At 39.3% G+C, this 27,232-nt stretch overlaps 2 protein-coding genes across 3 annotated transcripts; one reads left to right on the top strand and one right to left on the bottom strand.

Annotated features, from left to right (window-relative positions):
- Positions 1–145: 145 nt before the first annotated feature.
- LOC124024967 (NACHT, LRR and PYD domains-containing protein 1 homolog) lies at positions 146–19,161 on the top strand. 2 transcript variants are annotated; one of them, XM_046338674.1, is made up of 8 exons: positions 148–757; positions 895–1,109; positions 1,297–1,553; positions 1,700–1,825; positions 15,193–15,325; positions 15,400–15,429; positions 18,083–18,419; positions 18,740–19,161. In XM_046338674.1, exons 1-7 carry the CDS (start codon positions 675–677, stop codon positions 18,415–18,417), a joined length of 1,179 nt encoding a protein of 392 aa, XP_046194630.1. In that variant the 5' UTR covers positions 148–674; the 3' UTR covers positions 18,418–18,419; positions 18,740–19,161. The 2 variants fall into 2 exon arrangements, with proteins under 2 accessions (XP_046194631.1, XP_046194630.1); XM_046338675.1 differs by lacking the exon at positions 18,740–19,161 and having other exon boundaries at positions 146–757; positions 15,193–15,283; positions 18,083–18,540.
- A 2,266-nt stretch (positions 19,162–21,427) lies between these two features.
- Positions 21,428–23,846, bottom strand: LOC124024966 (cysteine-rich hydrophobic domain-containing protein 2). Its single transcript, XM_046338673.1, has 6 exons — positions 23,488–23,846; positions 23,031–23,085; positions 22,382–22,537; positions 22,225–22,281; positions 21,837–21,896; positions 21,428–21,745 (listed from the first exon to the last, which is right to left on the bottom strand). Exons 1-6 carry the CDS (start codon positions 23,613–23,615, stop codon positions 21,695–21,697), a joined length of 507 nt encoding a protein of 168 aa, XP_046194629.1. The 5' UTR covers positions 23,616–23,846; the 3' UTR covers positions 21,428–21,694.
- Positions 23,847–27,232: the final 3,386 nt, after the last annotated feature.

The raw sequence follows: 27,232 nt of genomic DNA, 5'->3' as shown, positions 1-27,232 counted from the left end.
TAGAGAGGAACCAGGCTATGAGGGGTGGACAGTCCTCTTCTGGCTGTGCCGGGTTGAGATTATAACAGAACATGTCCGAGATGTTCAAATGTTCATAAATGACCAGCAGGGTCAAATAATAATAATAATCACAGTGGATGTAGAGGATGCAACAGGTCAGCAGCTCAGGAGTAAATGTCAGTTGGCTTTTCATAGCCGATCATTCAGAGTATCTCCACCGCTCCTGCTGTCTCTAGAGGGTTGAAAACAGCAAGAGTCCGGCACAGTTTCAAAGCCAGATGTGTAGTGACCAACCATTCATACTGGGATATAGACAGTCCTGTGTTCTGCTTTAGTAATATAAACACAGTCTCATAGCCAGGTGTGTACTGACCAACCATTCATACTGGGATAGAGGCAGTCCTGTGTTCTGCTTGTAGTCATGCAGGATTTTAGCTGTTGTCATATTTTGTCTTTAGACAGTTTCATTGATAAATCACCAGCATTCCATTTAACACTGAATAAATACATTAGATCAGATACTTTGGGTTAATTGGCCAGTTTCCCGGACACAGATTAAGTCTAGACCTGGACCTTAAAGAACTTTCTATTGAAACTTCCATTGAGCATGCTTTTTAGTCCAAGCACTAGACTCAATCTGTGTCCAGGAAACAGGCCCCATATGTATTACTGACATGCTTGTCCTTGTTCAGGACTCCACACACTGGCTTCAGATTGAACCCTTGACTTCCACTGTCCAGGGAGGGACAATGTTCAGGTAAAATAACTACTTTTAACATTTCATTCCACTTTCATTTCATTCCACTTTCCGCATTACCTTTGGGAATAGTCTTCTAATCCAACCTCTCCATTTGACCATTGACCTTCTCTACCATATCTTGTTGTTGCCCTCAGGCACAGGACACCCAAAGGGAGTTATGAGTGCACAGTGTCTGGGCTCCGCTGGCTGTGTGACAGAGATGTCATTCTGAAGTATCACTTCAGGAACTGGAATCCATACAGTCAACTTCTGAAAGACATGCAGTACACACAAGGTGGTCCATTGCTGGACATCACTATGGAGTTAGGTGAACTGGAGGAAGTTCATCTGCCACACTTTGTCTGTTTAGGTAAAACCATATAAAATAGTATTCAGAAAGATATTTCCATGTAACTGATTTTCACTTCCTCAATTCATTTATAAACTATTCTGGGAGTTTGAGTTTACTGTGATCTGGTACCTCATATTCTTTGTGTTTTAGTTGGATGAATAATACAATATTTGTCATTCTGTCTCCTTTTTATGGTGTTGTTCAGGGACCAACCCTTCCCTGAGGAATGAGATGAAGATTCTTCATGCAGAGGAACATGGAGTGTCTTTAGAGGAAGTGCATGAGGTCACCAGATTCCATGTTAAGATTCTCCATCCCAAGTTCTCACCTATCGCGCTGATACTGAGATTACTGTCTTGGAACGTAGATGTCCACTGTGAGCTGATGCTCTATCTGACAGTGAAAAGGGAAACATTAATTTCTCGCCTGTACCTGTTCCCCTGGAACCCCGGCCAAATACAGGTGAGGGACCATTATTATAGAGATGACCTTAACTAACCACTGGTGCAGTTTATGTTGACACTCTTTACATGAAGATAAGTGTGTTGCCAGTTTTCTGAATAATGTTTGAATAAGACTGTACATTGACTGGCTGGGTGGTTTCGCAGGCTGTGGAACAACAGGAAAAGTCCTACGGGTCTTCAAGGTTTCTCATCTCCAGACCAGAGCGGTCCTTCAAACTATATAGTTTCTTCAGACTGAACATTCCCTGTTCTACCGCCATCAATCCACCGGTACAGTTTCAGTAGAATGAGAACATGTCTATCCATTGTTTCAGTAGAATGAGAACATGTCTATCCATTGTTTCAGTAGAATGAGAACATGTCTATCCATTGTTTCAGTAGAATGAGAACATGTCTATCCATTGTTTCAGTAGAATGAGAACATGTCTATCCATTGTTTCAGTAGAATGAGAACATGTCTATCCATTGTTTCAGTAGAATGAGAACATGTCTATCCATTGTTTCAGTAGAATGAGAACATGTCTGTCCATTGTTTCAGTAGAATGAGAACATGTCATCTATCCATTGTTTCAGTAGAATGAGAACATGTCTATCCATTGTTTCAGTAGAATGAGAACATGTCTATCCATTGTTTCAGTAGAATGAGAACATGTCTATCCATTGTTTCAGTAGAATGAGAACATGTCTATCCATTGTTTCAGTAGAATGAGAACATGTCTATCCATTGTTTCAGTAGAATGAGAACATGTCTATCCATTGTTTCAGTAGAATGAGAACATGTCTATCCATTGTTTCAGTAGAATGAGAACATGTCTATCCATTGTTTCAGTAGAATGAGAATCCATTGTTTCAGTAGAATGAGAACATGTCTATCCATTGTTTCAGTAGAATGAGAACATGTCTATCCATTGTTTCAGTAGAATGAGAACATGTCTATCCATTGTTTCAGTAGAATGAGAACATGTCTATCCATTGTTTCAGTAGAATGAGAACATGTCTATCCATTGTTTCAGTAGAATGAGAACATGTCTATCCATTGTTTCAGTAGAATGAGAACATGTCATCTATCCATTGTTTCAGTAGAATGAGAACATGTCTATCCATTGTTTCAGTAGAATGAGAACATGTCTATCCATTGTTTCAGTAGAATGAGAACATGTCTATCCATTGTTTCAGTAGAATGAGAACATGTCTATCCATTGTTTCAGTAGAATGAGAACATGTCTATCCATTGTTTCAGTAGAATGAGAACATGTCTATCCATTGTTTCAGTAGAATGAGAACATGTCTATCCATTGTTTCAGTAGAATGAGAACATGTCATCTATCCATTGTTTCAGTAGAATGAGAACATGTCTATCCATTGTTTCAGTAGAATGAGAACATGTCTATCCATTGTTTCAGTAGAATGAGAACATGTCTATCCATTGTTTCAGTAGAATGAGAACATGTCTATCCATTGTTTCAGTAGAATGAGAACATGTCTATCCATTGTTTCAGTAGAATGAGAATCCATTGTTTCAGTAGAATGAGAACATGTCTATCCATTGTTTCAGTAGAATGAGAACATGTCTATCCATTGTTTCAGTAGAATGAGAACATGTCTATCCATTGTTTCAGTAGAATGAGAACATGTGTCTATCCATTGTTTCAGTAGAATGAGAACATGTCTGTCCACAGTAGAATGAGAACATGTCTATCCATTGTTTCAGTAGAATGAGAACATGTCATCTATCCATTGTTTCAGTAGAATGAGAACATGTCATCTATCCATTGTTTCAGTAGAATGAGAACATGTCGTCTATCCATTGTTTCAGTAGAATGAGAACATGTCTATCCATTGTTTCAGTAGAATGAGAACATGTCTATCCATTGTTTCAGTAGAATGAGAACATGTCTATCCATTGTTTCAGTAGAATGAGAATGAGAACATGTCTATCCATTGTTTCAGTAGAATGAGAACATGTCTATCCATTGTTTCAGTAGAATGAGAACATGTCGTCTATCCATTGTTTCAGTAGAATGAGAACATGAATGAGAACATGTCTATCCATTGTTTCAGTAGAATGAGAACATGTCTCTATCCATTGTTTCAGTAGAATGAGAACATGTCTATCCATTGTTTCAGTAGAATGAGAACATGTCTATCCATTGTTTCAGTAGAATGAGAACATGAACATTGTTTCAGTAGAATGAGAACATGTTGTCTATGATTGTTTCAGTAGAATGAGAACATGTCTATCCATTGTTTCAGTAGAATGAGAACATGTCTATCCATTGTTTCAGTAGAATGAGAACATTCCATTGTTTCAGTAGAATGAGAACATGTCTATCCATTGTTTCAGTAGAATGAGAACATGTCTATCCATTGTTTCAGTAGAATGAGAACATGAGAACATGTCTATCCATTGTTTCAGTAGAATGAGAACATGTCTATCCATTGTTTCAGTAGAATGAGAACATGTCTATCCATTGTTTCAGTAGAATGAGAACATGTCTATCCATTGTTTCAGTAGAATGAGAACATGTCTATCCATTGTTTCAGTAGAATGAGAACATGTCTATCCATTGTTTCAGTAGAATGAGAACATGTCTATCCATTGTTTCAGTAGAATGAGAACATGTCTATCCATTGTTTCAGTAGAATGAGAACATGTCTATCCATTGTTTCAGTAGAATGAGAACATGAGAACATGTCTATCCATTGTTTCAGTAGAATGAGAACATGTCTATCCATTGTTTCAGTAGAATGAGAACATGTCTGAATGAGAACATGTCTATCCATTGTTTCAGTAGAATGAGAACATGTCTATCCATTGTTTCAGTAGAATGAGAACATGTCTATCCATTGTTTCAGTAGAATGAGAACATGTCTATCCATTGTTTCAGTAGAATGAGAACATGTCGTCTATCCATTGTTTCAGTAGAATGAGAACATGTCGTCTATCCATTGTTTCAGTAGAATGAGAACATGTCTATCCATTGTTTCAGTAGAATGAGAACATGTCTATCCATTGTTTCAGTAGAATGAGAACATGTCTGTCCATTGTTTCAGTAGAATGAGAACATGTCGTCTATCCATTGTTTCAGTAGAATGAGAACATGTCTATCCATTGTTTCAGTAGAATGAGAACATGTCTATCCATTGTTTCAGTAGAATCTATCCATTGTTTCAGTAGAATGAGAACATGTCGTCTATCCATTGTTTCAGTAGAATGAGAACATGTCTATCCATTGTTTCAGTAGAATGAGAACATGTCTATCCATTGTTTCAGTAGAATGAGAACATGTCATCTATCCATTGTTTCAGTAGAATGAGAACATGTCTATCCATTGTTTCAGTAGAATGAGAACATGTCTATCCATTGTTTCAGTAGAATGAGAACATGTCTATCCATTGTTTCAGTAGAATGAGAACATGTCGTCTATCCATTGTTTCAGTAGAATGAGAACATGTCGTCTATCCATTGTTTCAGTAGAATGAGAACATGTCTATCCATTGTTTCAGTAGAATGAGAACATGTCAGTAGAATAAGAACATGTCTATCCATTGTTTCAGTAGAATGAGAACAACATAGAATAAGAACATGTCTATCCATTGTTTCAGTAGAATGAGAACATGTTTATCCATTGTTTCAGTAGAATAAGAACATGTCTATCCATTGTTTCAGTAGAATGAGAACATGTTTATCCATTGTTTCAGTAGAATAAGAACATGTCTATCCATTGTTTCAGTAGAATGAGAACATGTTTATCCATTGTTTCAGTAGAATAAGAACATGTCTGTCCATTGTTTCAGTAGAATGAAAACATGTCGTCTATCCATTGTTTCAGTATAATAAGAACATGTCTATCCATTGTTTCAGTAGAATGAGAACATGTTTATCCATTGTTTCAGTAGAATAAGAACATGTCTGTCCATTGTTTCAGTAGAATGAGAACATGTCGTCTATCCATTGTTTCAGTAGAATGAGAACATGTCTATCCATTGTTTCAGTAGAATGAGAACATGTCTATCCATTGTTTCAGTAGAATGAGAACATGTCGTCTATCCATTGTTTCAGTAGAATGAGAACATGTCTATCCATTGTTTCAGTAGAATGAGAACATGTCTATCCATTGTTTCAGTAGAATGAGAACATGTCTATCCATTGTTTCAGTAGAATGAGAACATGTCTATCCATTGTTTCAGTAGAATGAGAACATGTCTATCCATTGTTTCAGTAGAATGAGAACATGTCGTCTATCCATTGTTTCAGTAGAATGAGAACATGTCGTCTATCCATTGTTTCAGTAGAATGAGAACATGTCGTCTATCCATTGTTTCAGTAGAATGAGAACATGTCGTCTATCCATTGTTTCAGTAGAATGAGAACATGTCTATCCATTGTTTCAGTAGAATGAGAACATGTGTCTATCCATTGTTTCAGTAGAATGAGAACATGTCTATCCATTGTTTCAGTAGAATGAGAACATGTCTATCCATTGTTTCAGTAGAATGAGAACATGTCTATCCATTGTTTCAGTAGAATGAGAACATGTCTATCCATTGTTTCAGTAGAATGAGAACATGTCTATCCATTGTTTCAGTAGAATGAGAACATGTCTATCCATTGTTTTAGAATGAGAAGTCTATCCATTGTTTCAGTAGAATGAGAACATGTCTATCCATTGTTTCAGTAGAATGAGAACATGTTATCCATTGTTTCAGTAGAATGAGAACATGTCTATCCCATTGTTTCAGTAGAATGAGAACATGTCTATCCATTGTTTCAGTAGAATGAGAACATGTCGTCTATCCATTGTTTCAGAATAGTCTATCCAATAGAATGAGAACATGTCTATCCATTGTTTCAGTAGAATGAGAACATGTCATCTATCCATTGTTTCAGTAGAATAAGAACATGTCTATCCATTGTTTCAGTAGAATGAGAACATGTCTATCCATTGTTTCAGTAGAATAAGAACATGTCTATCCATTGTTTCAGTAGAATGAGAACATGTCTATCCATTGTTTCAGTAGAATGAGAACATGTCTATCCATTGTTTCAGTAGAATGAGAACATGTCTATCCATTGTTTCAGTAGAATGAGAACATGTCTATCCATTGTTTCAGTAGAATGAGAACATGTCTATCCATTGTTTCAGTAGAATGAGAACATGTCGTCTATCCATTGTTTCAGTAGAATGAGAACATGTCTATCCATTGTTTCAGTAGAATGAGAACATGTCTATCCATTGTTTCAGTAGAATGAGAACATGTCTATCCATTGTTTCAGTAGAATGAGAACATGTCTATCCATTGTTTCAGTAGAATGAGAACATGTCTATCCATTGTTTCAGTAGAATGAGAACATGTCTATCCATTGTTTCAGTAGAATGAGAACATGTCTATCCATTGTTTCAGTAGAATGAGAACATGTCTATCCATTGTTTCAGTAGAATGAGAACATGTCTATCCATTGTTTCAGTAGAATGAGAACATGTCTATCCATTGTTTCAGTAGAATGAGAACATGTCTATCCATTGTTTCAGTGGAATGAGAACATGTCTATCCATTGTTTCAGTGGAATGAGAACATGTCTATCCATTGTTTCAGTAGAATGAGAACATGTCTATCCATTGTTTCAGTAGAATGAGAACATGTCGTCTATCCATTGTTTCAGTAGAATGAGAACATGTCTATCCATTGTTTCAGTAGAATGAGAACATGTCTATCCATTGTTTCAGTAGAATGAGAACATGTCTATCCATTGTTTCAGTAGAATGAGAACATGTCTATCCATTGTTTCAGTAGAATGAGAACATGTCTATCCATTGTTTCAGTAGAATGAGAACATGTCTATCCATTGTTTCAGTAGAATGAGAACATGTCTATCCATTGTTTCAGTAGAATGAGAACATGTCTATCCATTGTTTCAGTAGAATGAGAAGTCTATCCATTGTTTCAGTAGAATGAGAACATGTCTATCCATTGTTTCAGTAGAATGAGAACATGTCGTCTATCCATTGTTTCAGTAGAATGAGAACATGTTTATCCATTGTTTCAGTAGAATGAGAACATGTCTATCCATTGTTTCAGTAGAATGAGAACATGTCGTCTATCCATTGTTTCAGTAGAATGAGAACATGTCTATCCATTGTTTCAGTAGAATGAGAACATGTGTCTATCCATTGTTTCAGTAGAATGAGAACATGTCTATCCATTGTTTCAGTAGAATGAGAACATGTCTATCCATTGTTTCAGTAGAATGAGAACATGTCTATCCATTGTTTCAGTAGAATGAGAACATGTCTATCCATTGTTTCAGTAGAATGAGAACATGTCGTCTATCCATTGTTTCAGTAGAATGAGAACATGTCTATCCATTGTTTCAGTAGAATGAGAACATGTCGTCTATCCATTGTTTCAGTAGAATGAGAACATGTCAATAGAATGAGAACATGTATCCATTGTTTCAGTAGAATGAGAACATGTCTATCCATTGTTTCAGTAGAATGAGAACATGTGTCTATCCATTGTTTCAGTAGAATGAGAACATGTCTATCCATTGTTTCAGTAGAATTGTCTATCCATTGTTTCAGTAGAATGAGAACATGTCTATCCATTGTTTCAGTAGAATGAGAACATGTGTCTATCCATTGTTTCAGTAGAATGAGAACATGTCTATCCATTGTTTCAGTAGAATGAGAACATGTCTATCCATTGTTTCAGTAGAATGAGAACATGTCTATCCATTGTTTCAGTAGAATGAGAACATGTCTATCCATTGTTTCAGTAGAATGAGAACATGTTTATCCATTGTTTCAGTAGAATGAGAACATGTCTATCCATTGTTTCAGTAGAATGAGAACATGTCTATCCATTGTTTCAGTAGAATGAGAACATGTCTATCCATTGTTTCAGTAGAATGAGAACATGTCTATCCATTGTTTCAGTAGAATGAGAACATGTCTATCCATTGTTTCAGTAGAATGAGAACATGTCTATCCATTGTTTCAGTAGAATGAGAACATGTCTATCCATTGTTTCAGTAGAATGAGAACATGTCTATCCATTGTTTCAGTGGAATGAGAACATGTCTATCCATTGTTTCAGTAGAATGAGAACAGTCTATCCATTGTTTCAGTAGAATGAGAACATGTCGTCTATCCATTGTTTCAGTAGAATGAGAACATGTCTATCCATTGTTTCAGTAGAATGAGAACATGTCTATCCATTGTTTCAGTAGAATGAGAACATGTCTATCCATTGTTTCAGTAGAATGAGAACATGTCTATCCATTGTTTCAGTAGAATGAGAACATGTCTATCCATTGTTTCAGTAGAATGAGAACATGTCTATCCATTGTTTCAGTAGAATGAGAACATGTCTATCCATTGTTTCAGTAGAATGAGAACATGTCTATCCATTGTTTCAGTAGAATGAGAACATGTCTATCCATTGTTTCAGTAGAATGAGAACATGTCGTCTATCCATTGTTTCAGTAGAATGAGAACATGTCGTCTATCCATTGTTTCAGTAGAATGAGAACATGTCTATCCATTGTTTCAGTAGAATGAGAACATGTATATCCATTGTTTCAGTAGAATGAGAACATGTCTATCCATTGTTTCAGTAGAATGAGAACATTGTCTATCCATTGTTTCAGTAGAATGAGAACAGTCTATCCATTGTTTCAGTAGAATGAGAACATGTCTATCCATTGTTTCAGTAGAATGAGAACATGTGTCTATCCATTGTTTCAGTGGAATGAGAACATGTCGTCTATCCATTGTTTCAGTAGAATGAGAACATGTCTATCCATTGTTTCAGTAGAATGAGAACATGATCCACAGTAGAATGTCTAGTCTATCCATTGTTTCAGTAGAATGAGAACATGTCTATCCATTGTTTCAGTAGAATGAGAACATGTCGTCTATCCATTGTTTCAGTGGAATGAGAACATGTCTATCCATTGTTTCAGTAGAATGAGAACATGTCTATCCATTGTTTCAGTAGAATGAGAACATGTCTATCCATTGTTTCAGTAGAATGAGAACATGTCTATCCATTGTTTCAGTAGAATGAGAACAGATCCATTGTTTCAGTAGAATGAGAACATGTCTATCCATTGTTTCAGTAGAATGAGAACATGTCTATCCATTGTTTCAGTAGAATGAGAACATGTCTATCCATTGTTTCAGTAGAATGAGAACATGTCTATCCATTGTTTCAGTAGAATGAGTCCATTGTTTCAGTAGAATGAGAACATGTCTATCCATTGTTTCAGTAGAATGAGAACATGTCTATCCATTGTTTCAGAATGAGAACATGTATATCCATTGTTTCAGTGGAATGAGAACATGTCTATCCATTGTTTCAGTGGAATGAGAACATGTCTATCCATTGTTTCAGTGGAATGAGAACATGTCTATCCATTGTTTCAGTGGAATGAGAACATGTCGTCTATCCATTGTTTCAGTAGAATGAGAACATGTCGTCTATCCATTGTTTCAGTGGAATGAGAACATGTCTATCCATTGTTTCAGTAGAATGAGAACATGTCGTCTATCCATTGTTTCAGTAGAATGAGAACATGTCGTCTATCCATTGTTTCAGTAGAATGAGAACATGTCTATCCATTGTTTCAGTAGAATGAGAACATGTCTATCCATTGTTTCAGTAGAATGAGAACATGTCGTCTATCCATTGTTTCAGTAGAATGAGAACATGTCGTCTATCCATTGTTTCAGTAGAATGAGAACATGTCTATCCATTGTTTCAGTAGAATGAGAACAGATCCACAGTAGAATGAGAACATGTCTATCCATTGTTTCAGTAGAATTGTCTATCCATTGTTTCAGTAGAATGAGAACATGTCTATCCATTGTTTCAGTAGAATGAGAACATGTCTATCCATTGTTTCAGTAGAATGAGAACATGTCTATCCATTGTTTCAGTAGAATGAGAACATGTCTATCCATTGTTTCAGTAGAATGAGAACATGTGTCTATCCATTGTTTCAGTAGAATGAGAACATGTCGTCTATCCATTGTTTCAGTAGAATGAGAACATGATCCATTGTTTCAGTAGAATGAGAACATGTCTATCCATTGTTTCAGTAGAATGAGAACATGTCTATCCATTGTTTCAGTAGAATGAGAACATGTCTATCCATTGTTTCAGTAGAATCTATCCATTGTTTCAGTAGAATGAGAACAGTCTATCCATTGTTTCAGTAGAATGAGAACATGTCTATCCATTGTTTCAGTAGAATGAGAACATGTCTATCCATTGTTTCAGTAGAATGAGAACATGTCTATCCATTGTTTCAGTAGAATGAGAACATGTCTATCCATTGTTTCAGTAGAATGAGAACATGTCTATCCATTGTTTCAGTAGAATGAGAACATGTCTATCCATTGTTTCAGTGGAATGAGAACATGTCGTCTATCCATTGTTTCAGTAGAATGAGAACATGTCTCTATCCATTGTTTCAGTAGAATGAGAACATGTGTCTATCCATTGTTTCAGTAGAATGAGAACATGTCTATCCATTGTTTCAGTAGAATGAGAACATGTCTATCCATTGTTTCAGTAGAATGAGAACATGTCTATCCATTGTTTCAGTAGAATGAGAACATGTCTATCCATTGTTTCAGTAGAATGAGAACATGTCTATCCATTGTTTCAGTAGAATGAGAACATGTCTATCCATTGTTTCAGTAGAATGAGAACATGTCTATCCATTGTTTCAGTAGAATGAGAACATGTCTATCCATTGTTTCAGAATGAGAACATGTCTATCCATTGTTTCAGTAGAATGAGAACATGTCTATCCATTGTTTCAGTAGAATTGTCTTCCATTGTTTCAGTAGAATGAGAACATGTCTATCCATTGTTTCAGTAGAATGAGAACATGTCGTCTATCCATTGTTTCAGTAGAATGAGAACATGTCTATCCATTGTTTCAGTAGAATGAGAACATGTCTATCCATTGTTTCAGTAGAATGAGAACATGTCTATCCATTGTTTCAGTGGAATGAGAACATGTCGTCTATCCATTGTTTCAGTAGAATGAGAACATGTCGTCTATCCATTGTTTCAGTAGAATGAGAACATGTCTATCCATTGTTTCAGTAGAATTGTTTCCATTGTTTCAGTAGAATGAGAACATGTCTATCCATTGTTTCAGTAGAATGAGAACATGTCTATCCATTGTTTCAGTAGAATGAGAACATGTCTATCCATTGTTTCAGTAGAATGAGAACATGTCTATCCATTGTTTCAGTAGAATGAGAACATGTCTATCCATTGTTTCAGTAGAATGAGAACATGTCTATCCATTGTTTCAGTAGAATGAGAACATGTCTATCCATTGTTTCAGTAGAATGAGAACATGTCTATCCATTGTTTCAGTAGAATGAGAACATGTCTATCCATTGTTTCAGTAGAATGAGAACATGTCGTCTATCCATTGTTTCAGTAGAATGAGAACATGTCTATCCATTGTTTCAGTAGAATGAGAACATGTCTATCCATTGTTTCAGTAGAATGAGAACATGTCTATCCATTGTTTCAGTAGAATGAGAACAGTCTATCCATTGTTTCAGTGGAATGAGAACATGTCTATCCATTGTTTCAGTAGAATGAGAACATGTCTATCCATTGTTTCAGTAGAATGAGAACATGTCTATCCATTGTTTCAGTAGAATGAGAACATGTATATCCATTGTTTCAGTGAATGAGAACATGTCTATCCATTGTTTCAGTAGAATGAGAACAGTCTATCCATTGTTTCAGTAGAATGAGAACATGTCTGTCCATCAGTAGAATGAGAACATTGTTTCATTGTTTCAGAATGAGAACATGTCTATCCATTGTTTCAGTAGAATGAGAACATGTCTATCCATTGTTTCAGTAGAATGAGAACATGTCTATCCATTGTTTCAGTAGAATGAGAACATGTCTATCCATTGTTTCAGTAGAATGAGAACATGTCTATCCATTGTTTCAGTAGAATGAGAACATGTCGTCTATCCATTGTTTCAGTAGAATGAGAACATGTCTATCCATTGTTTCAGTAGAATGAGAACATGTCTATCCATTGTTTCAGTAGAATGAGAACATGTCTATCCATTGTTTCAGTAGAATGAGAACATGTGTCTATCCATTGTTTCAGTAGAATGAGAACATGTCTATCCATTGTTTCAGTAGAATGAGAACATGTCTATCCATTGTTTCAGTAGAATGAGAACATGTCGTCTATCCATTGTTTCAGTAGAATGAGAACATGTCTATCCATTGTTTCAGTAGAATGAGAACATGTCTATCCATTGTTTCAGTAGAATGAGAACATGTCTATCCATTGTTTCAGTAGAATGAGAACATGTGTCTATCCATTGTTTCAGTAGAATGAGAACATGTCTATCCATTGTTTCAGTAGAATGAGAACATGTGTCTATCAGTAGAATGAGAACATGTCTGTCCATTGTTTCAGTAGAATGAGAACATGTCTATCCATTGTTTCAGTAGAATGAGAACATGTCTATCCATTGTTTCAGTAGAATGAGAACATGTCTATCCATTGTTTCAGTAGAATGAGAGAACATTGTCAGTAGAATCTATCCATTGTTTCAGTAGAATGAGAACATGTCTATCCATTGTTTCAGTAGAATGAGAACATGTCTATCCATTGTTTCAGTAGAATGAGAACATGTCTATCCATTGTTTCAGTAGAATGAGAACATGTCTATCCATTGTTTCAGTAGAATGAGAACATGTCTATCCATTGTTTCAGTAGAATGAGAACATGTCTATCCATTGTTTCAGTAGAATGAGAACATGTCTATCCATTGTTTCAGTAGAATGAGAACATGTCTATCCATTGTTTCAGTAGAATGAGAACATGTCTATCCATTGTTTCAGTGGAATGAGAACATGTCTATCCATTGTTTCAGTAGAATGAGAACATGTCTATCCACAGTGGAATGAGAACATGTCTATCCATTGTTTCAGTAGAATGAGAACATGTCTGTCTATCCATTGTTTCAGTAGAATGAGAACATGTCTATCCATTGTTTCAGTAGAATGAGAACATGTCTATCCATTGTTTCAGTGGAATGAGAACATGTCTATCCATGTTTCAGTAGAATGAGAACATGTCTGTCCATTGTTTCAGTAGAATGAGAACATGTCTATCCATTGTTTCAGTAGAATGAGAACATGTCTATCCATTGTTTCAGTAGAATGAGAACATGTCTATCCATTGTTTCAGTAGAATGAGAACATGTCTATCCATTGTTTCAGTAGAATGAGAACATGTCTATCCATTGTTTCAGTAGAATGAGAACATGTCTATCCATTGTTTCAGTAGAATGAGAACATGTCTATCCATTGTTTCAGTAGAATGAGAACATGTCTATCCATTGTTTCAGTGGAATGAGAACATGTCGTCTATCCATTGTTTCAGTAGAATGAGAACATGTCTATCCATTGTTTCAGTGGAATGAGAACACGTCTATCCATTGTTTCAGTAGAATGAGAACATGTCTATCCATTGTTTCAGTAGAATGAGAACATGTCTATCCATTGTTTCAGTAGAATGAGAACATGTCTATCCATTGTTTCAGTAGAATGAGAACATGTCTATCCATTGTTTCAGTAGAATGAGAACATGTCTATCCATTGTTTCAGTAGAATGAGAACATGTCTATCCATTGTTTCAGTAGAATGAGAACATGTCTATCCATTCCATTGTTTCAGTAGAATGAGAACATGTCTATCCATTGTTTCAGTAGAATGAGAACATGTCTATCCATTGTTTCAGTAGAATGAGAACATGTCTATCCATTGTTTCAGTAGAATGAGAACATGTCTATCCATTGTTTCAGTAGAATGAGAACATGTCTATCCATTGTTTCAGTAGAATGAGAACATGTCTATCCATTGTTTCAGTAGAATGAGAACATGTCTATCCATTGTTTCAGTAGAATAAGAACATGTCTATCCATTGTTTCAGTAGAATGAGAACATGTCTATCCATTGTTTCAGTGGAATGAGAACATGTCTGTCCATTGTTTCAGTAGAATAAGAACATGTCTATCCATTGTTTCAGTAGAATGAGAACATGTCTATCCATTGTTTCAGTAGAATGAGAACATGTCTATCCATTGTTTCAGTAGAATGAGAACATGTCTATCCATTGTTTCAGTAGAATGAGAACATGTCTATCCATTGTTTCAGTAGAATGAGAACATGTCTGTCCATTGTTTCAGTAGAATAAGAACATGTCTATCCATTGCTCTCTCTCTCTCTCGCTCTCAATTAAATTCAAATGGCTTTATTGGCATGGGAAACATACATTTACATTGCTTTGGCAATCCCTCTCTCTCTCTCTGTCTCTCGCTCTCTCTCTCTCTCTCTGTGTCTCTCTCTCTCTGTCTCTCTCTGTGTCTGTCTCTCTCTCTGTGTCTGTCTCTCTCTCTCTCTCTCTCTGTGTCTCTCGCTCTCTCTCTCTCTGTGTCTCTCTCTCTCTGTCTCTCTCTGTCTCTGTGTCTCTCTCTCTGTCTCTGTGTCTCTCCCTGTTACTGTCTCTGTCTCTCTCTGTCTCTCCCTGTGTCTGTCTCTGTCTCTCTCTGTCTCTCTCTCTGCAGAAGATTCATCTCATACAAAGAGACACCACACCAAGCTTTTTCAAGGCGATTGTGAAAATGACAGGGATTGACATTGAGATGGAGTTATTCGGTGATGATGAGAGGACAGCATGGAAAGAGAAAGTATCACGATGTAGGAGCACACTTTGTACTTTAGTACCAGATGCTATTTAGAGTGATATAACCTCATTTTTGTTTATCTTTCAGATGAATACATCTCTGACACCCATTCAACAAGTAAGTAAACATGAGTTACAATGCATTCAGAAAGTATTCAGACCCCTTGACTCCTGAGCACGTTTTCATCAAGGATCTCTGTACAGTTCTCCGTTCATCTTTCCCTTAATCCTGACTAGTCTCCCAGTCCCTGCCGCTGAAAAACATCCCCACAGCATGATGCTGCCACCACTGTCCGGATGGTGCCAAGTTGGCATTCAGAGTTCAATCTTGGTTTCATCATACCAGAGAATTTTGTGTTTTAGGTGCCTTTTTGCAAATTCTAAGCAGGCTGTCATGGGCCTTTTACTGAGGAGTGGCTTCCGTCTGGCCTCTCTACCATAAAGGTCTGAATGGTTTTCCCATCTCCACAGAGGAACACTAGAGCTCTGTCAGAGTGACCATCGGGTTCTTGGTCACCTCCCGGACCGAGGCCCTTCTCCCCCGATTGGTCAGTTTGGCCGTGCAGCCAGGAAGAGTCTTGGTGGTTCCAAACTTCTTCCATTTCAGAATGATGGAGGCCACTGTGTTCGTGGGGACCTTCAATGCTGCAGAAATGTTTTGGTACCCTTCCCCAGATCTGTGCCTCGACACAATCCTGTCTCGGGGCTCTACGGACAATTCCTTCGACCTCATGGCTTGGTTTTTGCTCTGACATGCACTGTCAACTGTGGGACCTTTATATAGACAGGTGTGTGCCTTTCCAAACAATTCAATTTACCACAAGTGGACTCCAAGTTGTAGAAACATCTCAAGGATGATCAATGGAAACAGGATGCACCTGAGCTGAATTTCAAGTGTCAGAGCAAAGGGTCTACGTACTTATGTAAATAAGGTATTTGTTTATTTGTAAACAAGTCTAAAAACCAGTTTTCAATTTCATTATGGGGTATTGTGATGTCATTATGGGGTATTGTGATGTCATTATGGGGTATTGTGTATGTAGATCGATGAGGGAAAAACACTTAATCAATTTTAGAACAAGTCTGTAACATAACAAAATGTGGAAAATATCAAGGGGTCTGAATACTTTCTGAATGCTCTGTACAAACCAATGGCATGAGGGCCAGTCAACATGGTTTACTGTAGGACCTGGACTATTCCTGATTATAAAAGACTGTCTTCAAGAACAATGACATCTCCTCCAGGACTTGATGTAGATTAACCTGGTTCTGAATGACCCAATGACATCTCCTCCAGGACTTGATGTAGATTAACCTGGTTCTGAATGACATCTCCAGGACTTGATGTAGATTAACCTGGTTCTGAATGACATCTCCAGGACTTGATGTAGATTAACCTGGTTCTGAATGACATCTCCAGGACTTGATGTAGATTAACCTGGTTCTAAATGTCCCAATGGCATCTATTCCAGGACTTGATGTAGATTAACCTGGTTCTGAATGCCCCAATGACATCTCCTCCAGGACTTGATGTAGATTAACCTGGTTCTGAATGACCCAATGACATCTCCTCCAGGACTTGATGTAGATTAACCTGGTTCTTAATGACCCAATGACATCTCCTCCAGGACTTGATGTAGATTAACCTGGTTCTGAATGACATCTCCAGGACTTGATGTAGATTAACCTGGTTCTGATTGACATCTCCAGGACTTGATGTAGATTAACCTGGTTCTGAATGTCCCAATGGCATCTATTCCAGGACTTGATGTAGATTAACCTGGTTCTGAATGACCCAATGACATCTCCTCCAGGACTTGATGTAGATTAGCCTGGTTCTGAATGACCCAATGACATCTCCTCCAGGACTTGATGTAGATTAACCTGGTTCTGAATGACATCTCCAGGATTTGATGTAGATTAGCCTGGTTCTGAATGACCCAATGACATCTCCTCCAGGACTTGATGTAGATTAACCTGGTTCTGAATGACCCAATGACATCTCCTCCAGGATTTGATGTAGATTAACCTGGTTCTGAATGACCCAATGACATCTCCTCCAGGACGTGATGTAGATTAGCCTGGTTCTCAATGACATCTCCTCCAGGACATGATGTAGATTAACCTGGTTCTGAATGACCCAATGACATCTCCTCCAGGACTTGATGTAGATTAACCTGGTTCTGAATGTCCCAATGACATCTCCTCCAGGACTTGATGTAGATTAACCTGGTTCTTAATGACACAATGACATCTCCTCCAGGACGTGATGCAGATTAGCCTGGTTCTCAATGACATCTCCTCCAGGACTTGATGTAGATTAGCCTGGTTCTGAATGACATCTCCAGGACTTGATGTAGATTAATCTGGTTCTGAATGACCCAATGACATCTCCTCCAGGACTTGATGTAGATTAGCCTGGTTCTGAATGACATCTCCAGGACTTGATGTAGATTAATCTGGTTCTGAATGACCCAATGACATCTCCTCCAGGACTTGATGTAGATTAGCCTGGTTCTGAATGACCCAATGACATCTCCTCCAGGACTTGATGTAGATTAGCCTGGTTCTGAATGACCCACTCTGTTTTTCTATGTCTGTGAAACCGGCCTTAAATATGTTCAGTGATGCAGGTCGTCATTGTAAATTGTTTTTTTTTTCTCAATACTTGTTATTTCAGGTCGCTTTTACTTAAGGAGGAAAGTGTCTGCTTCTAAATGACGCAAATGTAGATGTACAAATGTAATTATTCTGTAACCTGACTCTCTTAGGTGCTGTGTCGGGGGCAGGAGGTCCGGCTGAGATCAGTCTGACTGGTTCTGCAGAGCAGCAGCTGCGTTCTGTACGGACAGAGTTTGTGAAACGAGTATCAGGACCTGTCCTGGATAGTCTGCTGGACGGACTCCTGCAACACACAGTCATCAACCAGGAGGAAATGGAGTCAGTGAAGGTGATCGCTGAGAGGGCAGAGAAGGCACGTGACATCATCGACATGGTGTTGAGAAAAGGAACTGAGTCGTGTTCCAGGATGATCAACCTTCTTGGGGAGATGGACCCCAATCTTTGGTCACAGCTTCAGATCAACAGTGTTGGGGTACCAACCTAATGGTAGAATGGATAGTAACAGTGTTGGGGTACCAACCTAATGGTAGAATGGATAGTAACAGTGTTGGGGTACCAACCTAATGGTAGGATGGATAGTAACAGTGTTGGGGTACCAACCTAATGGTAGAATGGATAGTAACAGTGTTGGGGTACCAACCTAATGGTAGAATGGATAGTAACAGTGTTGGGGTACCAACCTAATGGTAGAATGGATAGTAACAGTGTTGGGGTACCAACCTAATGGTAGAATGGATAGTAACAGTGTCGGGGTACCAACCTAATGGTAGAATGGATAGTAGCAGTGTCGGGGTACCAACCTAATGGTAGAATGGATAGTAACAGTGTTGGGGTACCAACCTAATGGTAGAATGGATAGTAACAGTGTTGGGGTACCAACCTAATGGTAGAATGGGGGCAGTATCTACTCAACACCATGGGGTGTATTCACTAGGAAACAGACCTGATCCTAGATCAGGACTCCTACACAACACCCTGGGGTGTATTCACTAGGAAACAGATCTGATCCTAGATCAGGACTCCTACTCAACACCCTGGCTTGTATTCACTAGGAAACAGACAACAGACCTGATCCTAGATCAGGACTCCTACTCAACCTGAATTTGTCCAAAATAAACACTTTTGATGTTGTTGTTGGAAAACGTTATGCTACGGTGGGCTACTAATAAATACACCCCTCATCTGACTGGGCTGTAATTCTTTGTCAATAAATGTTTGTTTCTGGGTAGTTTACTGTCCATATGCCTCATATATACACGTAACAGTATAACTTTAGACCGTGCCCTCGCCCATACCCGGGCGCGAACCAGGGACCCTCTGCACACATTAACAACAGTCACCCACGAAGCATCGTTACCCATCGCTCCACAAAAAGCCGCGGCCCTTGCGTGACGTCACCGATTGAAACGCTATTTAGCGCGAACACCGCTAATTAGCTAGCTATTTCACATCCGTTAAACACACACACAGACGTTACGTGATCATTCATCCACACATGTCTGCTAGGATCATAACACACCTGTTCAGAAATCCCAGACAAAGAATATAAAAAGGGTGACCAAGATCCAATCATGGACTGAGATTACAGTTAAACTGCACACACAGGAAACTTGCTTTATATGTGAGGTAACCAATCAGAAAGCTAGTTGATGCCGTATGAACCTAAAGTGAGAGCTACTGGGTCTGCAGGCTTTTGCTTCAGCCCTGCTCTAACACACCCCATTCTGCCAGTCAAGGTTCTGATTAGACTGATTAGTAGAATCAGGTGTGTTAGAGCAGGGTCGGAGTAAAAGCCTGCACGGCCAGTAGTATCTCTCCAGGAGTAGGATTGCGTCCCGTTTTAATTCTACATATTCCTCTCCATGGTCACCCCTGAGCATGACCCTTGACCTTTACTGATCAGCCAAAGCTGTCCCAAATGGCATCCTATTCCCTATACTGGTTCCTGGTCTAAAGTAGTGCACTACATAGGGCCCTATAGAGTCTAGGATTACCATCTGAAATTACATCCTATTGGAGGAGATGAGGGGAGTTTAGGATTACCATCTGAAATGACATCCTATTGGAGGAGATGAGGGGAGACTAGGATTACCATCTGATATAGCAGTCTATATTGTACCCTACGTTTGGCCAGAACCCTGTTAGGTAATAGAGGAACAGGATGCCTCCTGTGGTCCTTCTGTAGCTCAGTTGGTAGAGCATGGCGCTTGTAACGCCAGGGTAATGGGTTCGATCCCCGGGACCACCCATACGTAGAATGTATGCACACATGACTATAAGTTGCTTTGGATAAAAGCGTCTGCTAAATGGCATATATATATGCCATTTGGGGACGAAGACTAGTTTGAGTGAACGCAGAGAGAGATTCGGGGGTTTCATGTAGCTGACACACGGTGTTTAGTTTGGCTGTTCTCTCTACTGACCCACTGTGGTTAGTTTGACTGTTCTCTCTACTGACCCACTGGTTAGTTTGACTGTTCTCTCTACTGACCCACTGTGGTTAGTTTGACTGTTCTCTCTACTGGTTGTTCTCTCTACTGACCCACTGGTTAGTTTGACTGTTCTCTCTACTGATCCACTGTGGTTGGTTTGGCTGTTCTCTCTACTGACTGTTCTCTCTACTGACCCACTTTGGTTAGTTTGACTGTTCTCTCTACTGATCCACTGTGGTTAGTTTGACTGTTCTCTCTACTGATCCACTGTGGTTAGTTTGACTGTTCTCTACCGATACTATGACCAGTCAAAAGGCAAATGATGTTGCAAGTTCCACAACTGTTCTACCAATGTTCCATTAGTATTTAACCTTTATTTAACTAGGCAAGTCATTTAAAGAACAAATTATTATTTACAATGACGGCCTACCCCCGGCCAAACCCGGAAGACGCTCGGCCAATTGTGCGCCGCCCTGTGGGACTCCCAATCACAGCTGGATGTGATACAGCCTGGATTCGAACCAGGTACTGCAGCGACGCCTCTTGCACTGAGATGCAGTGTGTTAGAACGCTGCGCCACTCGGGAGCCTAATGACGTTCCGTTGGTAGTTCCATAGCTGTTCTAATGATGTTCTGTCAGTTCCATAGCTGTTCTAATGATGTTCTGTCAGTTCCGTTTGCTAATCCATTGAAGTTCTGTCAATGTTCTATATTAGTTCCATTGAAGTTCTGTAGAAGTTCCGTAGCTAATCCATTGATTGTCACCTCAGCGGTTCCATAGAGGTTCTAGAACAGAGTATAACATCAACTGTTCCAACAGCACAGAGTGTCTCATAGTTCAGGTTGGGGTACAATATAACGGGGGTATAAATCTGAGGAAAGATTGTGCCTCGTTGTACAGGGAAGGGCTGTGAAGAGGAGGTCCATCGTTGCAGGTCCAAAATTAGGAGTCCACTTTCTCCAGTTCCACAGGTCTATGGTACCGTTTACACCCTTTCTGAGCTGGGTCTCCCACGATGACCCACATACCGATGACAGTCAACATGGCCACCCCGGGGAGGGGGTCAAAGGTCACGTCTCCTCCAACAGATCAGGGGTCGAAGGTTGACATCAGAGAAGGGGAGGGGCTTTAGGGTGTAAACAGGTGTTTTCTGGGTATATAGAGGGGCTAGATAGAGAAGTTAGATAATGTCCAGTAAACACTAAATGGTGGTGTTGTTTTAGGGGTATGGGCCTGGTTAGGGGAGGAAAGAGGAGGCCATTTTGGAGAGGTGACTGGGCCGAGTGAAGAGAGGCACCACGGGAGGATGTGGGTGGGGCCGCGGAGAGCTAGTCCGGTCTGAAAATGGGGATCTTGGGTAGGAACTCTATCAGGATTACCTGAGGGGGGAGAGAGAGAGGTTATTCAAACTGTGTGTGTGTGCATTACTCAAGTACTCCATGATATATATATATGTGTGTGTGTTCTCACATATTCCATCATGTTGTTGGTTTCACACTTCCTCTTGCTCAGCCTCCAATGCAAACACAGCTGAGAAAGGGAAGGAAAGGGAGAGAGAGAGGGAGGGGGAGAGAGAGAGGGGGAGGGAAAGGGAGAGTGAGAGGGGGAGGGAGGGAAAGAGAGGGAGGGAGGAAGAGAGGGAGGGGAAAGAGGGAGAGAGAGAGGGAAAGAGAGGGAGGGGGAGGGAAAGAGAGAGAGAGAGGGGGAGGGAAAGAGAGGGAGGGGGGAGGGAAAGAGAGAGAGAGAGGGGGAGGGAAAGAGAGTGAGGGAGGAGAAAAAGAGAGGGAGGGAGGGAAAGAGAGGGAGAGATCAGTTAAACATAACTACCGCTCCCAGCCCTCCTCCCACCCCTACACACCTTGTGGTACAGTCTGCTGTTCTCCCAATCCAACAGCTTCTCCATGGATCTCTGTGTCTGAGGAGGAGAGAGACAGGTAACCTTGAGTATGGTACGCAGAGGGATGGTCTGTGTGTATGTCTGTGTGTGTGTGTATCTCAGTGTGTGTGTGTCCCACCCTTTTGCTCAGACAGATGACGGGCCAGAGACTGAAGCCCAGTGTACAGCAGCAACAGAGACAGCCACACAGCAGCCAACGCACATTCACTGGCAGCGTCTTCTTCAGACAGCCGTTAACACGGTTTATACTGGCCTTGAACTCCTCTGGCGCCACCTAGAGGACAGACAGGGGAAATACTCAAATCAGGTCATATACATGAAACAAGTAAGGAGAGTGAGCTTGTCTGAGGATGGAATCAAAACGCACAAGATTCTGCTGGGGAGACCTGCACACTTTCAACGTCTCCAGGAAAGCTAGTTAGCTGTCCTGGGGGGGAATCAATATTACCTGCTAATAAACACATGACTATTACAATGAATTCAGGTGGATCTTTATATTTTAAAGTGGCAAATACGATACTACAAAGTTACAATAGTGTAAAAGTGCCGTTTGCAAGGTATTCGCTCAGAGTCTGTAGCTAGCTGGAAATGCAGGGTTGCCAGGTATGGTAGTTGTTCCCAACAAACAACAACAAAAAATATATACAATCATGATTGATGCACACCTGGCAACCGCCCCCTGACCACCTGCACTCGTTAAAACTCTTGAGGGACACACGTCGAAAATGGCAGATTTACAGAAAATGTGTGTACTTTCCATGACTCACCTTCCCTGTAAGTGCCGATGGGAACTCTGACTCAAACTTGTTACTGAGTCCAAACCTTCGGGGACAAGAACATGATAAAAGTAAATGCATTATTTGATGCACACAACAACCAGATGTCACTCAAGGGAAATGAGGCTGTTCTATATAACTGTTTGACTAAACCACATATGGAAAGTATATTTAGTTAACCAGGTAGTTACGGTGTGTATATAGTCATTTTATGGTCCGAACTACATAAACTAGGTCATGTTATCTTGTTAATAGTTATTGTTGCCTTGCCAATAGGCGAGTTTCTTGGCCCTGTTATCGTAAAAACACCGACATGATTACGTTAGCTTAGCTTTCCGCTAACAAGCTAGTTAATGCCGTAGTGTAACTTTCGTTATCTCGTTCGCGTTATTTCATGACAACTAACCGGTGCTTGGGTCTTTCCCCCCGAGCCCTGCCGGTTTCTTACACAGTGACATGGCCAGATCCTCGGACGACCACCGGGTCTGGAGCGTACTTTAACAGCTGTTCCTCCGCGGCCCTCTCCTCGTCCTCCTCTTCCTCCTCCTCGTAGATCTCGTCGAAGTCCTCCATCATCGCACGACTCGGCCTCGCGTTTCCCCGGTGAGGCGCCGGGAGAGACACGGTGCCGTCGTTTGGGCAGTGGGAGCCTTCCCCCGGTTGAAAAACGATTTCAAAGTCAGACAACAACCAAACAACACAACTAACAACAACAACAAAAAACTCCGGCAACGATGAAAGCTCGCTAGCTAACTCTGGTTGTGGTCTCCAAAACAGAATATCAACATCCGCCGCAGCGCCCCGAAACCGGAAGGGGAGGGACGTTCTTTCGTCATCGATTCAGGAATTCCACAGAAAGTATTCTCAAATCAAATCAAACCAAATCAAATTTTATTTGTCACATACAGATGGTTAGCAGATGTTAATGCGAGTGTAGCGAAATGCTTGTGCTTCTAGTTCCGACAATGCAGTAATATCCAACAAGTAATCTAACCTAACAATTTCACAACAATGACCTTATACACACAAGTGTAAAGGAATGAATAAGAATATGTGTTTGGAATGGCTTTTTATTCTACATATAAATATCTCAAAACATATTTATCCGACAGTAACTAGCTATCGTATGTTCTTGGTTAAAGTATGTAGCTATTTGTAATTTATTTATGGTTGCAGTAAAGAACGGACATGTGATTCAGTTGAGATTATTAGGCCTACTTGTTACCATGATGATCACACATGAGCTAAACCTCTTCCTTCTTTCCATACCACTAAAGTTGTATCATATGAAACAACCGTATATAGGAAAGCAATTTGTTTCCATTAGTTTTAGCTACTGAGCTATGTGGCTTTTATGGCCTCCTGAGTGGCGCAGTGGTCTATGGCATTGCAGTGGCGTCACTACAGCCCATGGTTCGTTCCCAGGCTGTAGGGTGAAACACAATTGGCCCAGCATCGTCCGGGGTAGGAGGGGGGTTGTCCGGGTGGGAAGGCCGTAATTGTAAATAAGAATTTGTTCCAACTGACTTACCTAGTTAAAAAAAAAAAAATCATATTTTTGATACCATTTGAAAGGAAACACTTTGAAGTTTGGAAATGTGAAATTAATATAGGAGAATATAACCCATTAGATCAGGTAAAAGATAATACAAACCAAAAAACATGCATTTTCTATTTTATCATCTTTGAAACCCAAAAGAAAGGCCATAGACAGTTTAGTTGTAATTTAATTTAGATTTTGGCCACCAGATGGCAGCAGTGGGTGTGCAAAGTTTCAGACTTATTCAGTGAAGCATTTAATTTACGACACAATATTTTGTATCAGGTCTGCCAGGAGTTTGCCAATTGATACATTTTCAAGTACATAACTATAGAGAACATACAAAAATGCTACGGTAATAAAACAATTCAAGTTTACACATGCCCAGGAATGCCATAAATGAAGGATAATTAGCTTCCCTACAGAAAAAAACACTAACCTTCACACATCTAGATGGCCGAGCGGGGTAGTTTTGGGGACAGAGACAGCAGGGGTTAAAACTGTAGAACCCAGTTCCTACATTTGAATATACAAAATGGATTTTTATCAAACAAAACCATGCTACATTTTTATCTCTGAGATCCTCAGAATGACAAATCAGAGCAAGACTATTGAATTGTAAGTACATTATTTACCTTCAGAGGTGAATGTATTAAACCAGTTGCCGTGATGAGTGTTTTGTTGTTGTGCACTCTCCTCAAACAATAGCATGGTGTTTTTTTCCCACTGTAATAGCTACTGTAAATTGGACAGTGCAGGTGTATTAACTAGAATTGAAGCTATATATATAGCCGATATATAAGACATGTAAACGTCCCGGAAAGTTGGCTGTTACTTTCTTCATTCTAGTCACATTAGGGCCAGTTTAGGGACACTGATCCCATAGAGGTGAAATAAAAATGTGCATTTAAAAACGACACGTTTCAATCCATACTGCATATTGGTTTATCGATCCTAGGTTGGCAGGTTGCAACCATATAGATAGAGGACTTATCTATTTCAATCCATACTGCTGATTGGTTTATCGACCCTAGGTTGGCAGATGGCACAATATAAGTCCTCTATCTATATGGTTGCAATTATTGCTTCTGTGGCAGCACCACTGCCTCAATCTAATTTTTGTTTGTAGACTTTCTTCATGATTGGCTGATCCATCCTGATGACGCGGTTGGACATCAAATCAAATCAAATTGATTTATATAGCCCTTCGTACATCAGCTGATATCTCAAAGTGCTGTACAGAAACCATGACATGACTCCTACAGGGTCACCAGGAGGTGTCCGTTGATAATATTCCTAACAAAATGATCTGCTTTTTATAGACAAGTATTCTTAGTGTGGTTGTTAATATATACAACAACAACAACATCCCCTCATAGGTATTTCATTTGGAACAATACGGATATATTATATATATATATTATTTTACTTTTTTTTAAAGAACTGGTTTAATAATCATATCCTGCTGACGAGTCAACTTTTTAAATGCAGAAGGATTGTTACTCAATTATGAGGCATTTTTATTTCTAGAGAGTTAGTCTCTGATGCTGTTCCATCTATCCTTTACACTTGTTGACCTAGAGTTCTCCGTAGTATTTGATGCTATTCCATCTGGAACTCTCATGTTATTTAGAGGTGTAACCAGACCTCACCTTGTTGACCTGCCCTCCTAGAGAGTTCTCCGTAGTCTCTGATGCTGTTCCATCTGGAACTCTCATGTTATTTAGAGGTGTAACCAGACCTCACCTTGTTGACCTGCCCTCCTAGAGAGTTCTCCATAGTCTCTGATGCTGTTCCATCTGGAACTCTCATGTTATTTAGAGGTGTAACCAGATTTCACCTTCTTCACCTGTCCTCCTTAATCCAGTTGACTCTTTCTCCTTGTTCCCTCAGAACGGGATATTTTGAATCCATTCCTTATGTGGGGCGGCAGGGTTAGAGCGTTGGTCTAGTAACCGGAAGGTTGCAAGTTCAAGCCACCCGAGCTGACAAGGTACAAATCTGTCGTTCTGCCCCTGAACAGGCAGTTAACCCACTGTTCCTAGGCCGTCATTGAAAATAAGAATTTGTTCTTAACTGACTTGCCTAGTTAAATGAAGGTAAAAAAAAATGTCACAACTTACTGGAATACATTTGTCAATAATGTCTGTTGGTGGGAAAAAAAGTCTGGTTATTACCACACAAATACCTGCTTGTTTAACAAGGTGAAAGATGTCTCTTTTTCAGAATGATCCATAAGTACGACCCTGGGAATCATTACCTGCAGAAACTATTTGTTTTATATACATTAACATGAACTGTATGTTGTGTTGAGCATCCAGAAACAGTTGTGCATTTATTATTGTGTTGTCTACATGTAAAGAAATGACAAGATATTCATTGTTTTTAATTGGCTTTTGTTGTTTTTTTTTTAAACGGGAGAATGTGCTGCTCCGTTTCCTTAACTATAATAAGGAAAAAAAAAAAAAAAACCTCAAATCTAATTATGCTAATGTCCAAATATCATATACATAAATGTAAATTCACTAATAACAAACCACACTTCCATGTTTTCTGTAAGGAATTCTAGCAGTACATTAAGACCATTCTACAATCTTCTGATGAGAAAGCCTTTAAAACAATCAATGTGTGTTTCTTTTAGGTTCTTTGTATA

Source organism: Oncorhynchus gorbuscha, unplaced genomic scaffold (assembly GCF_021184085.1).
Source record: "Oncorhynchus gorbuscha isolate QuinsamMale2020 ecotype Even-year unplaced genomic scaffold, OgorEven_v1.0 Un_scaffold_2100, whole genome shotgun sequence".
NCBI classification, from domain to species: domain Eukaryota; kingdom Metazoa; phylum Chordata; class Actinopteri; order Salmoniformes; family Salmonidae; genus Oncorhynchus; species Oncorhynchus gorbuscha.
This window is presented reverse-complemented; position numbering and strand designations above follow the sequence as displayed.

Bases quoted from the DNA above. Each gene is read 5' to 3' on its own strand.
- LOC124024966 (XM_046338673.1), bottom strand. From the start codon at position 23,615: ATGATGGAGGACTTCGACGAGATCTACGAGGAGGAGGAAGAGGAGGAC. The intron at 23,086-23,487 runs GTAAGAAACCGG...TTGTCCCCGAAG, and splicing joins GGATCTGGCCATGTCACTGT to GTTTGGACTCAGTAACAAGT. The intron at 21,746-21,836 runs GTGAGAACACAC...CTCCCCCCTCAG, and splicing joins CCAACAACATGATGGAATAT to GTAATCCTGATAGAGTTCCT.
- LOC124024967 (XM_046338674.1), top strand. From the start codon at position 675: ATGCTTGTCCTTGTTCAGGACTCCACACACTGGCTTCAGATTGAACCC. The intron at 758-894 runs GTAAAATAACTA...TGTTGCCCTCAG, and splicing joins CAGGGAGGGACAATGTTCAG to GCACAGGACACCCAAAGGGA. The intron at 15,430-18,082 runs GTAAGTAAACAT...TGACTCTCTTAG, and splicing joins CTCTGACACCCATTCAACAA to GTGCTGTGTCGGGGGCAGGA.